This window comes from Akanthomyces muscarius, chromosome 1, assembly GCF_028009165.1.
Source record: "Akanthomyces muscarius strain Ve6 chromosome 1, whole genome shotgun sequence".
NCBI classification, from domain to species: domain Eukaryota; kingdom Fungi; phylum Ascomycota; class Sordariomycetes; order Hypocreales; family Cordycipitaceae; genus Akanthomyces; species Akanthomyces muscarius.
Window position 1 is genome coordinate 3,764,261 of NC_079241.1, and position 15,964 is coordinate 3,780,224.

General features: G+C 55.5%; 6 protein-coding genes across 6 annotated transcripts; 4 read left to right on the forward strand and 2 right to left on the reverse strand.

Moving 5' to 3' along the window:
* Positions 1 to 8: 8 nt before the first annotated feature.
* On the forward strand, positions 9 to 1,351 carry LMH87_006254 (uncharacterized protein; the record flags this gene model as incomplete). Its single annotated transcript, XM_056204112.1, has 2 exons — positions 9 to 729; positions 795 to 1,351. 2 exons carry the CDS (start codon positions 9 to 11, stop codon positions 1,349 to 1,351), a joined length of 1,278 nt encoding a protein of 425 aa, XP_056059501.1.
* Positions 1,352 to 2,355: 1,004 nt separating this feature from the next.
* Positions 2,356 to 2,648, reverse strand: LMH87_006255 (uncharacterized protein; the record flags this gene model as incomplete). The annotated part of the gene is made up of 2 exons (XM_056204113.1): positions 2,356 to 2,554; positions 2,641 to 2,648. 2 exons carry the CDS (start codon positions 2,646 to 2,648, stop codon positions 2,356 to 2,358), a joined length of 207 nt encoding a protein of 68 aa, XP_056059502.1.
* Positions 2,649 to 3,326: 678 nt separating this feature from the next.
* On the forward strand, positions 3,327 to 4,784 carry LMH87_006256 (uncharacterized protein; the record flags this gene model as incomplete). Its single annotated transcript, XM_056204114.1, has 1 exon — positions 3,327 to 4,784. One exon carries the CDS (start codon positions 3,327 to 3,329, stop codon positions 4,782 to 4,784), a length of 1,458 nt encoding a protein of 485 aa, XP_056059503.1.
* A 3,522-nt stretch (positions 4,785 to 8,306) lies between these two features.
* On the reverse strand, positions 8,307 to 9,372 carry LMH87_006257 (uncharacterized protein; the record flags this gene model as incomplete). The annotated part of the gene is made up of 4 exons (XM_056204115.1): positions 8,307 to 8,381; positions 8,437 to 8,575; positions 9,166 to 9,217; positions 9,273 to 9,372. 4 exons carry the CDS (start codon positions 9,370 to 9,372, stop codon positions 8,307 to 8,309), a joined length of 366 nt encoding a protein of 121 aa, XP_056059504.1.
* A 210-nt stretch (positions 9,373 to 9,582) lies between these two features.
* LMH87_006258 (uncharacterized protein) lies at positions 9,583 to 12,507 on the forward strand (the record flags this gene model as incomplete). Its single annotated transcript, XM_056204116.1, has 2 exons — positions 9,583 to 9,829; positions 9,899 to 12,507. 2 exons carry the CDS (start codon positions 9,583 to 9,585, stop codon positions 12,505 to 12,507), a joined length of 2,856 nt encoding a protein of 951 aa, XP_056059505.1.
* An 889-nt stretch (positions 12,508 to 13,396) lies between these two features.
* Positions 13,397 to 15,614, forward strand: LMH87_006259 (uncharacterized protein; the record flags this gene model as incomplete). The annotated part of the gene is made up of 3 exons (XM_056204117.1): positions 13,397 to 13,649; positions 13,733 to 15,509; positions 15,569 to 15,614. The coding sequence occupies 3 exons, from the start codon at positions 13,397 to 13,399 to the stop codon at positions 15,612 to 15,614; spliced, it is 2,076 nt and encodes a 691-aa protein (XP_056059506.1).
* Positions 15,615 to 15,964: the final 350 nt, after the last annotated feature.

Consider the following 15,964-nt stretch of genomic DNA (forward strand, 5'->3'; position numbering starts at 1 on the left):
GCAAGAGCATGGATAACTCTCCCTACCCCACGAATGGTATAAACGGAACCTCCAATCCTCACAGCTACCCGTCGCCGGCATCCTTCTCGCCTCACCACGGTCAGCCAGGTTCCCCTCTACCTCAGACGCTGCCGCCGCTGCAGCCTTCCACCACCAGCATGCAGCCCATGTACGGTAGCAACCCGCACACCCCGCGCACTGGTACGCCGAACACGCCAAACTCTGCGCACAACCTGCCTCCTAGCTACCCTCAGAGCACCCAGGCTGGTCAGCGAGGCGGCATGTACTCGATGGCTCAGAACCCGTACCCGCCGCACACTGGCTACGGTACGTCGCAGCCCATGATGCCCGGCGCCACCACGTCTGCTTCTCACCCGCAGCCCATCGCGCCCGCGCCTGCCGGTGGCCGCGGTCCTCCCGTCCTGCGCCCCATGCCTCCCGGTGGCCTCATGGGCCAGAACGGCGTTGGCTCTCCCTACGGCCCGGGCCCTATGATGCCTCAGAACGGCGTCATGGGCGAGAGCGAACAGCCCACCCATGTTGTTGGCTCCCAAGGCCGCAGAGGCATCCTGCCCAGCGCCCCCGGCCGTCCCGCCGCTCCCGCTGCCGGTACTTCTGCTGCAAAGAACACTGTCATTCCGGTCAAGGATGCCGACGGCAAGTTTCCTTGCCCTCACTGCACCAAGACCTACCTGCACGCCAAGCACCTGAAGCGTCATCTCCTGCGTCGTAAGTCTCTTCCTGCCAATGCGATCCTGACCCCGACGCGTTGCCATGCTAACCCAGCCGCGCAGACACCGGCGACCGCCCTTACATGTGTGTTCTCTGCCGCGACACCTTTTCTCGCAGTGATATCCTGAAGCGCCACTTCCAAAAGTGCTCCATCCGCCGTGGCAACCCCACCGGAGCTTCGCATCTTTCTCACCCTCAGGCGCACGTCAAGAAGAATGCCCAGGCTCAAAAAGCTCAAGGCATGCCCGAAGGCGACATGAGCCACATGAATGGTATGCCCGGTGACGGCATGGTGCATCCCTTCGGTATGGTCCAGGTCCAGGATGGCATGAACGGTATGCCTGGCGACCAGCACCAGCTCTCCCGCTCATCTAGCATGGGACGTATGGACAACCCCGCTAACGGCGATCGTCGTGGCATGGCTCCTCCTGGCATGGGTGGCGGTCAGCCTTATGGAGGCGACGTCAACCCCATGAACGGACAGAGCATGCACGGCTACAATGTCCCTCCCGGCCAGAGTGGTATGCCCATGTATGGTGGAAACAACAACCCTCCTCAGTCCAGCCTTGACTGGGCTCAGATGTTCCCTCCTGGTGCTGGTGCCCAGAACCGCTCTTAAGCTTGTACAGCCACCGTTTTGATTTGCTGCGACAGGCCTTTCGGCTTCGGCTCTATTGGGCTTTAGCCACGGGCTAGGTATAGCGCATTAGTCCTTTGCTGCGACGACTGCTGCTACAGTTGTCTGGCTTATACGACTGGGCGCGAACCCGACGTAACGAAACCAAAACACGAGCAAACGAACGAAACAAGCAAATAAAAAAAAACATGAAAATCCACCTTGCACTATGCAGATATGTCGCTTGGGAATATTACGCTATCAAACAAGGCTCAGTGGAGGTAGATGCATTTGGAGGCGTTGCGAATTGCTTTTCTGGTTCCTGAACTTTTCTGGTTTTTACGCGCTACTGATTTACAGTCTTTCGAGATTCATGGTTGGGCTCTTTTTTCACGCTCCCCGGACGAGAAACGTGGGCACGTTGCAAACTCGCGTGCTACGCTTGATACCTCTGCCTCGTGATGCCTCTGGTGAGGCGGTCCTGGTGGATGTTTGCTTTCACAACGCATTTCTCTACGGATAGACGGGGGGAGTTGACAGTTTCTATTAGACCTTTTTTTTTTCTACTTTGATCACGATAGAGTCGGGGAAAGGGTTCATGTGACCGCAAAAGGTACCCGGTAATCTGTCGCGACTGTCGTGACTTGGGCGGCTCATTGATACTTTGCTTTTTTTACTACCTCTGTTTACTTATGGCTTTCGTTTTTCGAGGACCTTAGGCTGTGGAACTATGTGAACGAAAAAAAATTGCGAGGAGAGAAAGTCAGTGCGAAAGGGGAGGACTTTGTTCAAGTACTTGGCTTATTTGCACAAAAGCTTTGGTTTTAAGTGGTATGAATGCTAGTCTATATCATCAGTTGTTCAATACACTTGAGTAAACAATTATGTGTGTCTTGCAATACAATATGACGCGATGAGGCTGTAGCAAATACAAATAAATAGTTGTACAAAATGTCGTAGTGACATGGCATCAGGCTGTTTAGCACTGCCCCCTTGTCGGGTTATTCCTACTTGCCATCCTTGTCCTCCCTGTCCACCGCGACAATGTGTGGCGTCATTTGCCGCAGCTCCTCCTTGTCCTGCTCCGTCGGCTTGAAGCCAAACTTTTCCTCGGCGCGGTCTGAGAGATAGAGACCAGCCGCGCCCCAGGCGAGGACCGCGACGCCAACGCCCAGCCTGGCATTGGGAGAGAGGTTCTTGTAAGCCCTTGAAGGCAGTTAGTATGATGATGCAGTAAGAAAGAGACGAGTGCGATGAGAACAAGGCTGCTCGGCGTGCTGGAGAAGACGCACTTGAACATTGTGTTGCGGAGGGAGTGTGGCTGGGCAGTCTTCCACTCGGTCGCAACTACGGGCTATGCTCGCTTAAGATGAACGAATCCGAATGAGACAAGCTTTCTCCACACACACACACACGCACTTGAAATTGCTCTTGCGTGATGGCTGACTGTATTTGCGCGGCGGAGTGGAGGGTTTTGGAGAGGCGTCGCTACGAGTTGCCCACCCCGCGGCTGGGTTAAAATTTCCCAGCCCGTCTCGGCGCTTACGGCCAAGTCCGGCCGCTGGCTAAACACTTTGCACGCATGTTGATGCGCAACAACTGCTAGTGCGAGCAGGCAAAAGTACTTTGCATTTTCTTCCCATACTTTTTGCTCCACCGGCTCCCCGCGCGGAACGCTTCGCTGGCGATGGAAGCCCAACCGAGCCCATGGGCGTAGCCGCCGTTCTGCGACAAAGCACATAACCGCCATTCTTTACCGAGACTCACCAGTATACAACGGGCCGTCCGTCTCAGCGGACTATATAAGCGACCATATTTCAAGAAATCTGCAATTTCACACGGCTTTACCAGTGGTCCTGCTGAGCCATTTACACCTAAACACCCACTGTGCGCTTCTCTGAGTGTGTCAATCCCGCCCGCCAACTTTTTTCCTCTCATCCTCCCTCTTCTTCTTCATTGCCAGCTCATACACACCCCAATGGACGATGACTTGTACGCCGCGGACGTGCCGCAGCTGAGCCCGCTTAGCCGGCTGCCGCACGAGCTGCTCCTCTACGTGGCGCGGCATCTCCCGCTGCAGGACTTTTGCGCGCTGCGTCTGACCAGCCAGCACATCTCCAGCAAGCTCCGCGTCCTCCTCGCCCGAGAAGACTTTGTCGGCGTGCCGTGGCGGGACAGCGCCGCGCGGCTCGATGCGCTCGCGCGGCTGCCCGAGTGCGCGCAGCAGATCCGCCGCGTGCGCGTCCGCTCGCGCGCCGTGTACGAGGACGAGGAGCAGATGGCGTGGAGCGAAGAGCCCGGCTCCGCCGCCGCCGCTCCCGAGCCGCCGCTGTGGCCGCTGAGGCCGACGAGCGCGACGGCGCGGCGGCTCGCGGCGCACCCCGAGGAGAAGCGCACCGCGCCGCTGCGGGCCGACCTGCTGTGCGACGCGCTGTGCCGCCTGCCGAAGCTCGAGGAGCTGGAGCTGCGCTGGGGGCGCTTCCCGTTCATGTCGCGCGCGGACCTGGGCCTGGACGTGGAGCTGGGGCTGGACCCGACGGGCGAGGACGACGCGGACAGCGAGCTCGCGCGGCAGCTCGCGTACACGACGGCCGGGTGGCAGGTGGAGATGCTCGTCGACCTGGCGGCGGACGCGCAGCCGCTGCGGGCGCTCACGGTCGCGCCGCTCGCGCTCGACGCCATGGACCAGGCCAGCTACCTGCCGCTCGTCGCCAACCTCTTCAACTCGCTCGTGCGGCTGGACCTGCAGCTGACGGCGCGGGCGCAGCGCGACGACCCGAGCCTGCTCAGCAAGCTCGAGGACGTGCTCGAGGCCGCGTGGGTGCTGCGCGAGCTGCGCCTCGACCTTGATGATGGCGGCTTGGAGAGGGGCTGTGGTCTGACGGAGGAGGAGCAGGAGCAGCGCGGGGAGGAGCACGGCAGCCGGGAGCTGCTGCCCAAGACGACCATCTCGAACCTCCAGTCGCTGACGCTCGTGCGCGCCGTCACCAGCCTGAGCGACCTGGCCGCGCTGCTGAAGCGCCACGCGGGGACGCTGCGGACGCTGGAGCTGCGCCATGTGCGCGGCGCGAGGCCGTCGTCGCGGAAGAGTCCGTCAGGCTTGGCAACGTGGGAAGATGTCTTTCGCGTGGTGCACGAAGACCTGCCCAAGCTGACGAGGGCGACGATGCGGGGCCACTTTGAGGATTTCGACAAGGAGATATACTTTCAAGTCGGAGAAAAAGAGGGCGAGGAGGAAGAGCAGCAGCAGGAGGAAGAGCAGCAGCAGGAGGAAGAGGAGGAGTACGTGCGGCATGGACAAGGGCAGAATGGCGAGGGCTCATCGTCGTTGCAAATCCGCGAGCGGGTGCCGGTGGTGGACCCGGAGCCGTTGGAGAGATATTTGGTGCGGCTGGGCAAGGCTCCGACGCTGGATTGGAAGAGTGTTGCGTTTTGATAGGACGCCCATTGGTGACTGATGCTGCGGATGATATCATTGGTATTGTTGCATTTTGGGCAAGATGAGAAGCTATTTGGTGTCTATATTTGTGGTGCATTTTCCTTGTATCAAGCATTCAATATACCAGATGAGGACATGCATTTCATTCAGTAGCTGTATAGCAATCTTGCGAGGCCTAGCAAGTAATCGGGTCATGTCAATCGGCCCCTCGCTCAGCTCTAACTATGCGGCTTCACACGGGAGACGGCAAGCTGATATTTGTTTATAGTCTCGAGGAACCACTCTAGAGTCTAATCTTCCTGTCTGAGGTCTATTATATGTAAATAAACTTTTTTTCCTGTATTATATCTCGATGATGGAATTGGGCCATGTAAGTCAATTGCCTGTAGAGTATACCTGATGGCCTTTACTAAAAGCAGATGTAAGCAGCTTCGAACAAGCCGCCTACATTATTCGATCTTGACAGAAGCCCCTTTATTCTGTGTTTCCAAGCCATGAAGTGCCGCATGAGAAAGGTAGGATATGCACTCTTAATATGAACATTGCTCATTGCTACGCCACCGTACCATGATAGGCCACGGCCAATTTCGCTTGCCTGAGTTTTGGACCTCAGCCGTACATTTCATGAAAAGCAAACCTCTTGATCGATTCCGTGCACACAAAAAAGGAGAATTGCCGCACAACTTGCCATTTTGGGCAGCAACGCCAGCGGCCCGAGCGCGCCACATGTGCATGATGGGAGGGCCTGTCAGCTGCTCTCGAATCGGGGAAGCTGTCCCCGGCGGCAAAAGCAATTCGGATTCCTGGGGTAAAGAATAGCTACGAGACACGGGGGGCCAGCCACGCATGCATGCACTATGGACATTCAAAAAGAAGAAGCAAAATATTCAAAATAGGGGGGTCGCCGCGGGGAAAAAAGAAAGTAAAACGCAGCTACGGCGCAGGATTCCCAAGCGAGGCGTCGTGAGGCTTGGCAGGCGGTGAAGTAGGTAAAAGGACCATTGGGCAGCCGTAGAGAGAGTGCACAAACCAGCGCTATTATATACTGGGAATTTGGTCGCTAATCGAGTAGACCTTGTAAAAGAAGCAAGGGATATATATGCTGGAAAGACAATCTCGGACCTGGGACGGCGCCGCAAGTGGCACGTCATGATTGAGGCAATCTGGACGGGAAATCCTGGGCAAGCGGGGGTAAAGGATGACACCAAGAGTCTCATCAACAGAAACTTGGCATCGCTGCCAGGGAAAGTAAAGAAAATTGTATGGCCCTCTCACTGCGCGTTGTGAATCAGAGTAATATAGGGGGCCAACTCTGGCGATTGGGGGGGCCGGGACACATCTATCGGATGAAAAGCGGGAGCATCTTGTCTCGCCGAGCAAGGACCCTGAAGAGATGCAACGCAAAGGAGAAAAAAAAACATTACCTTTTCCTTCCTACAAGGCTGCAAAGCATGCGCATCTCGGTAAGATTAGAGAGACCCATTGGTACTGGGTATTTTACCAGCTAGCGGCCTTGGTAACTTCAGGGGTCATGGACGATCCCCCAGCCATGATTGCTTTTGCCCAGAAGCGAGACGTCTGAGAGGCTCCCTCTACCAGTAAATTATGACAGCAGCTAGCAAGTTGCAGTACAAGGCTTTTGCTCCTGGTCGTACAATGGCGGCAAGTTAGATAAACACAGAGGGCAAGATGCCCTGACGGCACATGGCTGCCCGCTGAAACATTTCTGCATGTCGTTCAGACTCGACCTGGAAAAGCAATCTGTTCCTTTTCTTTTTTCTTTTCCATCGCTGAGATTGATTGTCGATCTGTGGACGATGGGAAGGCGGGTGGCACGGACCCCTCGCCCTCTCTGACCAGGTGCAGCTGCAGGGGTCAAAGTTTACACGACAACCAAGGGAATGAACTTGTGCAAGTTGACAAGAAGTTCTGCATAAAGAGCTGACGGGAAATAATTTGGAAAGCTTGTCTGTGGATGGTGGCTCAGGGCGGAAATGAATGGTACGACACGAACCTTGTTGAGCTGCAGATGTGTTGATGCGATACGTTATGACTGAGGATCTGCGTCCTGGGTTAAGAATGAACAGCGGAATACTGGCGCGTTTTGTTTTATTCTCCGTTTATTTTTATTTTGCTTTGGCTGGGTCGGTCCCAAGTAGAAACTGTTTCAGCTCGCCCAGCCCCTGAGGTTTTGGTGCCTTTGCGTGCTTTTTTTTTGTCTCCATACCGAGTACGTGCAGCAGCAGACTCGGGTTCTTCTTCCTATCAAGCCATGCGGCGCACGTTGTGCTACGATTGGAATGTGGGAGGCGTGCCACGAAGGGTGTCGAAGCCACTGGGCGGCCAGTCAGAGGGAGACCGGCGAGAAGGGCATGGTGGCGCTGGACAAGACAATTTACGCAAAAATATACATATATATTTCCTTGTCGGGGTCGTACGAGGAGGGACAGATGCAGCCTCGAAAGAGGACGGATGGGTCGCCTGAGTGTCCCGGGACACTGGCTTTGGTGCGAACGGACGTTGGGACCGCTGTGTCAGGTACCAGCGGACGGCCATTCGTCGACTGCAACGGGCCGAAGGAATGCAAGAGCAGATTGGATGGCGCGCGACGGGAAAGAAGAAAGGCAAGAAGTGTCCAAAGGCTTGTTCGAGGCCACCGTTCGCGAGGATGGACGCGCCGTAGACGACTAGACAACGTGGGAGTGAGTGCATGTATGAGATGGACCGGCCAAACTCGAAGGCGGTGCATTCCAGCAACACGCGTCTCCGACGGTCAATTGTCATTCCTCGTTTAATTGGACCCTGAAGCAAGTTTGGGCAGACTGTTCGGAACCCAGCACTGCCTAGTCAGCATTGTTCATCTTCCTCTCAAAGCATGCAGTCGCGGAGAGCCCTTCTCTTTTGGTCCAGGTGTGGCGGCATGGTCCGGTGGGTTTCTGCAAACTCTATGTTGAAGTTTGGACCCTTTTGGGATCCAATGTCGAGATTAGAAAAAAGGGAGGGAGATTAATCCCAAGAAAAAGGCGGGAAAAGGTTAAAATTGTAAAATATAGAAAAGGGTCCCCAATTGTTTCTTTGTGCCCGCTGTATTTTCGGGCTGTGATTACTGGTATATCAGTAGGTGACTGAGCCAGGGTCGATACGATAGTCCACGTCATTATACATGAAAGCAGCACCCACCAAGGCTGCGGGATACGGGCGAGGCTGGAGATATACGAAGACTGGCAGCGGACCGGGATGACGACAGATTAGATTGAATGCCAGGACCAAGGGCGGATGCGTAGTTTTTCGCAGTCTTGGTGAGAGCAAACGCCAAAGGACCCCGCTGCTCATTCTTGAAGGACAAAGATGTAAATAGGTGGCTGCTGGCATGGAGGGGGGCGAGCGCGCGGGCGAGAATGTGTTTGAGGCGCGAATGAATGTGTGAACAAGTCCCCGGAGAGTGGTTCGGTCGGCACACAGTGGTTTGCCTCGATCGGCAGAAATGAGACAACGATGATTGTGAAAGGTGATGAGGATTCAAAGAGAGCAAGCGAGCAAGCGAGCAAACAAAGCGGCAGTTGTGCCACCACCAACCAAGTACACGATGCGAGGCTAGCGGGTAGAATTCATTATTAGCGGGTGACGGAGGTATGGATGGGCCACTTACAGGGGTTAAAGGGGCCTGCAGGGAGAGACGGCCGGACGAGATGGCGCCGAAGCACGCTGGAAGCTGCTGAGAGCCAGGCAAGCAGGTACCTAAACTGCCCGCTGTTCTCCCGCCATGGCCAGCAGCTTGCTCCTGAGTCCTGACAGGTTGAGCTGTGATGTTAATTGCATCTGAACAAGGCAGTTGTTGCTTTGTTCAGACGGTAGGACCTTTTTGCCGTGGCTGCGCGTTGCATCGTGTCGTGTCTAGCGCCTATTTTGCTTTTTTCCCTTTTTCCTCCAACTCGCCCATGCCATCCATCCGTGGTGCTGTGGTGCCTGCTGCTGCCCACTCCACCACACCGAATCATGAAATCAACCTCCCCGGTTTGTCCGGCTCGCAGCCATTAGCGTAGCGCGGGAAGCACCAGCCTTTTTGCCTGGGGCCCTGGATGGATCCCTGCTGAGTGCCGTTTAGTTTTTTAATAAACCGGGGACATTGCATTGCGTACTGGTACAGCTGTGCTGTGCTGGTATTGTCCGTGTTGCGTGTTGGTGACTGACCTTGATACCTAGCAGCCCTGGTCGAGAATTTACAGTGGTGGCGCCGCCCACTCCCGCGCTCTCTCAATGACATGCGCCATTCTTTGCTTCACGCCCACCACCTCTGTCTTCCCCCCCAAGCCTCCAAACCTCTTTTCAATTCTTCCCACGTCCACTCTCTCTCTCTTCTTCCTCCCAAGGCTCTTACCCCCTTCCGATACTTGTTTCTTCCTCGTCAAAATATCCTGTCGTCGCCTCTTCTGTTCATGCGCCAAGGGGGGCGTGTGAATGGTACAGCACTCAACCAATACTGACTGACGACTTGCTCCAAAATATTCTCAGCGTCTGCTTCTCCGTTCTCGCCGGCAACCCAATCGTGCTGAGTGAGCAGCCTGCCAAAGCGCCGCGCCTCCATTCTTCATCATTCCGACCTCCTCCTCTCATTATCGCCATATATTTCTCCTTCGTTTTCCCCCCTCGCCTAATCGAAATCGAGCTCGAAAACCATTGCTCCGACATCACCGCTGGCCCATCACCTTCGTTTGCGCCTCCTCTCTGCCCAGCCCCGGCACTCTGGCTTAGAATTAGCTGACGGCGGAGAGACCCCCCTTCCTGCGCTGCCACCATGCAGCGCGTTTCCTCCTTTCTGCCCTCATGGGACAAGAGAACATCTTCTGGCGGCGCAAAGAGCAACAGCAGCCTGTTTGGCTGGGGTGCTAGATCCGTCTCGGGCCCGGCGCCGCCTACCAAGGCCTTGGCCGCCATCAACACGGCCCAGGCAAACAATGTCCGCATCAAGCGAGAGGCCTTTTGGCCCGCCACCCTCGACCAAGAATGCGACAAGGCCGCTCGAATACTCAAGTCCTTTTGTGGTGCGCTTCGCCCCCGAGCCGTCGCGGCCCCTTGCCAGTAACCCTTTGAATGCTAACCCATCCTTCTAGTCGACGGCTACCTTCACCCTGAGGATGTAGACAACCCCGAGCTACCACCCGATTCCTCGCAGCCCCCGCCTTCTCCCGCCCAAACGATACAAAAGATCCCCAAACGAGTCATCCAAAATGCCGCCGGTATTGCAGTCTTTACATGCATGCGGAGTGGCCTATGGATGACCGGATCTGGCGGCTCTGGAATCCTCATCGCACGCAAGTCGGACGGCACCTGGTCTCCTCCCTCGGGCATTATGCTTCATACTCCGACCCTCAGCTTCATCATCGGTGTCGACATTTACGACTGCGTTCTCGTCGTCAGCAACCTAGCCGCCCTCGAAACCATTACCAGGTCCCGCGTCACCCTCGGCGAAGACGTCAGTCTCATCAACGGCCCATCTGTACCTCTTGAATCGCAAGAGAAGCGTATTAGCTGGAAAGACCTCGACAACACCGTTTTGGCTTACATGAAAGCCCGCGGCCAGCATCAGTCCGTCAACCTAAGCGGCTGCATTCTCACCGAGAGAGCCAACGAAAATGAGCGATTCTACAACTCCGAAGTCACTCAAATGGATATCCTTGCTGGCAATGTCTCGCGCCACGTCGAGGAGACGAAACCACTCTTCGAGGTCATCAAAATGGCCGAGGGACGAACCGACTTTGACGCCGCCGTCATCGACCAGACTGCTGTGCTGCCCGCCCCTGGCGACGCTGTGATAGAAACACCAAGGTCCACGGCCCCTGCCTCGCCCCGATTTGGCCTTCCCAAAGCGGATGACCCCGATCCTTTTGGTATCCTAGCTCTCGAAATGGCCGGTCTCGAGATTCGTGAAGCCGGCAGCCGTCTGCGCCCTGCAAGTAGCCAGGTCGAGATTGGCAATGGCCCAATGAGCCCGGGACTGTCCAAATTTAGCCGTCAGAGCATAGAATCTATGGCCCGTAGCAACCGCGGCTCTTACATGTCGAATCGCACCATCAAGAGCCAGCTCACCGACGTTGCAACTCAAACTGACACACGGTCCTCGAGTCCGAGTCCTCGCGACAGCGATGAGAGAAGCGAGCGCCCTTCACTTGACAAGCAAGATATTGACTATACAACCGTCGACATGTCCTCGCTCCGACACATTAGCCAGGAATACATCAAGACGCCTGTTATTGCTGAGGAGCCCGAAGAGACAACAACTGCTGAAGAAGACGCCAAATCTGCTGCATCTCTCAACTCCAGAGCATCTTCGCCCGAAGATCAGCAGGACGAGCTTGACAACGAAGATAACGAGGAGGATGACGAAGAGGATGACGAGGAGCCCGTCGTTTTCGAAGTCGCCGCTGTACAGCCTGCACGAACGCAGGCCATTGCTTCGCGTATGATCCAGGCCAGAGGCAACGTTGTCACCATTGCCAAGCGTGTGCCCCCTCCTCTGCCTCGCAGAAGCCCGGCACGCATGTCCCGACTCATGAAGAGTGAAGGAGCCGGCGACGCTCTCAGTGTTAAGAGCCCTCTGCGCCAAGCGTTTAGCGAAGCCGACCTGCGCGACGAAGCCGCTGATACCTCCATCGAAAGCGTTGCTGATGACGTCAAGTCCACTGGTGACATTGACGAGTCGAGACTGAGCCGTGTTTCCGACATGGGCCAGATTCTGCACAGCAACCGCACCTCGGCGGTGTCTGTCAGGGCTACAGCTTCCACCCAGGAGGAGCCTTCCACTGAAGCTCACACTGAAAAGGCTGTCGATGCGGAGCTGAGAGCCCTCCCGCCCGCAGTCGTGCACGACAAGGTTGCGGATGACTCTGACGCTGATTTCGTCGACGCTGTCACCGCGGCACCTCTTCACATAGATAAGCGCGTCTCTTTAGCCGTGTCTGAGCATGCTGAGGAGGAAGCTCCTGCGATACCTGCCCGCAGGTCCAGAGAAGCTAGAAAAGAAGCCGAGCCCGTGCACGCGCGCCCTCTTACAGACAAGTACGATGAAGATGGAGGAGAGACCACCACTACCAATGAGGTGCACCCGACTGTTGGTGTGTCAGAGGACAGCGACGAAGCCATGGATGGTGACGACGAGGATATCTCTGATATTTCCGACTCTGAGCTCCTGGATGCGGAATTTTCCATCATGGAGCCGGCTACTATTCGGACCATGCGTCTTTCCCAGATCTCAGGCAACAGCGATTCAAAGCCTCAGAAGCTAGAGTTTCGCAACTCGCGCGAGATTGCCCCCGTCGAAGACAAGGTCCGGGGTTCCCGCAAGTCAATCACTGACGAGGAGCTCAATGCCGCCATGGTGGCCTTTGAGAACCTGGCGCAAATTGACGACAGCGATAGCCACCCCAGCACTCCTCACAACGAGCATACCGATGCTTCTGACTCTGCCTCGATCAAGAAGAAGCACAGCTCGTCCGTTTATACTGGTGCTACCGATGACCGGTGGAGCTACGACGGTTCTTCGCCAACGACGCCTACTTCCGATCGCCCCAGCTCCATGTCCGGTGACCTGACTGACGAGGGCACACCCAAGAAGCACAAGCTCAAGACTCAGGAGCTTGAGCCTGTCAGCCACATCGAACCTCTGGAAACCGTCGACAGCCACAACGGAGATACCACACCCACCACCGTTACTGTCGCATAAAGTGGCAATCTCGACATCATAGCAGTTGCAACGAGACTGGTCCACAACCTCGCTCCTGTATGGAGCTGTATTACTATAAAGTGATTGGGTATGAAGGATGAAGTGAGAGGAGCAGCAAGCAGCAAATGATTGGGCCGTTTATTTGTCGTGCCCGGGCGTTTTGGGAGAAATTCTTTTCTCTTTTCATGTTCATACCTTGGCGTTTTTACATTTTCGTTGGCAGCATCTTACATTTTAGTCGCCGCCAGTGGCGGCGGCGCGTTTCGAATGTGCCGAGTCAACGTTTTACTTGGGTTTTCAAAGAATTGTTCCCCGACTCTAGTCGAAGTTGGGGCTTGCAGTTATAATGATCTAGTTGACGCATATTAAGGCACTGTTGGGTTGTTTTCGTTTCTGCTGTGGCGTCTCACATCTTAGCATGGAAAAGGATGGAAATATTATTTGTTCGCCGGGATGGGGAATATCATGCTGTCTACGATTACATACTATTACTACTACGTATTTAGATTTCACTGGAATCAGTGAACATAATGACTATCTCTTCAAATCATCAATCAAAGAGCTTGCCGATGGTGGTTGCTGAATTAATCAGACGCGACCAGCCAGTCGCGAGGCGATCACGTGACTCGCTACGCAGTCCATGTCCATGCGCCACAATTTTCCCCTTGCAGCCACATCCACCCTTGGCCAAAGCTCGCTCCTGTTAGCCTCGCGATTGCCTGGTGGACTTGGTTCTCGCGACGCAGCAAGCGCGGCACCTCTTGACTCGCACGCCAAACAGCGACCGTTGAACCTCCGACCAACCACCCCTCCATTGCGCGCGCGACGCCAATTATCCTCATACTTCGAGAGGGGGACGAGCAGTCTGCTCTAGCTTCAGATTTCCAACATGTCGAGCTCGGGCAAATGGCGCGAGGAGCAGATCCTGATCATCTGCCCTGGCAGCCAAACGACCCTTGCGCAACTCGGATGCAGCGAGCTGACGCTGCCGACGCACCGCATCCCCACGCGCATGTTCAAGGATGGCGACGAGTGGCGCCCGTATCACACGTACAGCCGCACAAAGATTGTCAACGGTGTCGAAGAGGAGGAATGGGTCGAGGATGTCGACTCGGACGAAGGCGCAGTGTACCCCATTCGTGGTAAGTTGTCATCCGTCGTGCGCGGCTCAATTGGAGCATCTGCACTGCCCATCCTGCAGAAGTACTCACACGGAATACTGCAGCTGGCCACATCATCCACATGGACGCCTTCCTCGCCTTCCTCGACCATGTCCACAGCCTCCTCACAACGACCTACCACAATACGCCCATTCTGCTGATGGCGTCGCCGCAATGGACGCGTCCCGACGCCGAGGCTATTGCGCGGTACATCTTCGAGAAGACGAGAACGCCTGCGCTCTGTATAATTCATAGCGGCATTGCCACCCAATACGGACTGAAGTGGCCCAACATGACGGTCATTGATATTGGCTATCAGAAGGTCGACGTTACTGCCATCCACGACGGCCGCGTCGTCAACCACATTGATGTTGGAGCTTCCATCGCAGACAGTCAGCTTTCCGGAGGCGAAGTCTTCACACAAAGACTCAAGAAGCTTCTAGCATCCAAGAACTTCACGTACGACATGGCTGAACAATTGAAGAAGAGCGCCATATGTGAAGTTCTGCCATACATGCCAACGGCAGATAAACTTTTCGAGCTTCCCATCGCGAGTTCGTCTGGCGCACCGCCCAGTGCACCCGCTGCTAGCAAGCCTCTCGCCCCCGTCGCTGCCCCCGAGGTATCCAAACTTGACGGCGCTGCGAACGACGAGGAAGGCGGCGATGAGAATAAAACCGAGGAAGATGGTGTCTTGGATGTGGCTGCTATTGTTACAAGTGGGCAAACAAAGGAGTTTCTCGCGCGCAAGGAAAAGGAAAAGGGCAAGCCGGGACGAAAGCCCAAGGCGCAGCAAGAGGAGGCGCCCGCCAGAGCTGCACGTCTCCCAAACAGCAAGAGAACCCACAATACGTTCTTCTACGAGGAGATCGTCCAGGAGCTGGTCGTTCCTGAGCCTAAGCAAGCTCTCACGGAGGTGCCCAAGGAGAGTGGACCTGCCCCTACAGAGCCGGCAACCACCGACGGCGCGGTTGCAGGAGACCCTACGGCACCTGCTGCTGCTCCCACTGCTGTGGGTGGCGCCGCCCCGGATGTTACCATGACTGACGGCGCAGCTCCTACTGAAGTGAAGGAGGAGCCCAAGCCTGAAGAGCCCAAAGCTGTGCCCTCAAACGGAGATGCCCCCAAGGCTAGTGAGGACGCAGAGCCCAAGGACTTGTCTAACGACACGCCTGAATACAGGGCAAAGCGCGTGAAGAAGGATATCGAAGTCGGTCTGGAGCGATTTACATTTGCTGATCGCTCTGAGATTGACCGTATAGTCACTGCCATTTACCGCACAGTCCAAGGGATTGACGATATGTACATGCGCCCACCTTGCTGGGACAACATTGTCTTTGTCGGCAACGGATCGCGCCTGCGCGGCCTCAAAGAGAACATTTTGGCCACACTCAACGCCAGACACATTGTTTCTCCTTCCACGGCGACCATGTTCACCTCTGAGCTGCCCTCGAACATGGCCACACCCACGGGTACCGGCGCGCAAACTCCCACAAGCTCGTTCAACGGAGTTCCCCACCAGCTGCAGTCCGGGGGGGTCAACCCGCTGCTCCAAGCTGCCACCACGGCCAGCCTGAACCAGCATCAGTCGCTGGGTACGCCACAGGCTGGGTCTGAAGCTGCCGGCCCCGCTAGCCACCACTTCCACAGCCAGACGCCCACGTCGATCAAGCTAGCTACTATGCCCAACTATCTTAGCGAATGGACCAAGGCGGGCTTTGAGGAGTCCATGTTCCTCGGTAGCCAGGTTGCCGCCAGAATTGCGTTTTGCCTGCACTCCAACATGGATACGCAGTCTATTGAGGCGCAGCGCATGATGAGCCTGAGCCGAGTCGACTACAAGTGAGTTGTTCCATTACCGCCACTCGAAAAGAATGCCATTGGCTAACGCGTCGACATAGTGAACTTGGTCCCAAGGGTATCCGTACGCATTCTATGCTCGGCTAAAGAGAGTCAATTTTATCTGAAAAATGCTGGGGCGTGTGGAAAAGAATGGTGCGTGTTTCAAGCAGGATAAAGGGTATTTTCTTGCGGAGTGGGAGTTTTGGAAAAGAGATGCCACCAGATATTTTTTTCTGGGAGCTTGTTGTCTTTCGTGATTTAAAGTAAACGGACTCTTGTGGACGAGAGATTCCTTTGTTGATATTGTGAATTCTTCTCTCAAGATTTTTAGTTTCAGGTACTGTTGTAAGAATACAAATCAAATACATTGACAGGATGATGCCGACACTTGGACGCAAGATACTTGGACGCAACAGCAACCAAGAGATGTGATTTTTTTCCAGGCTGGGATCTTG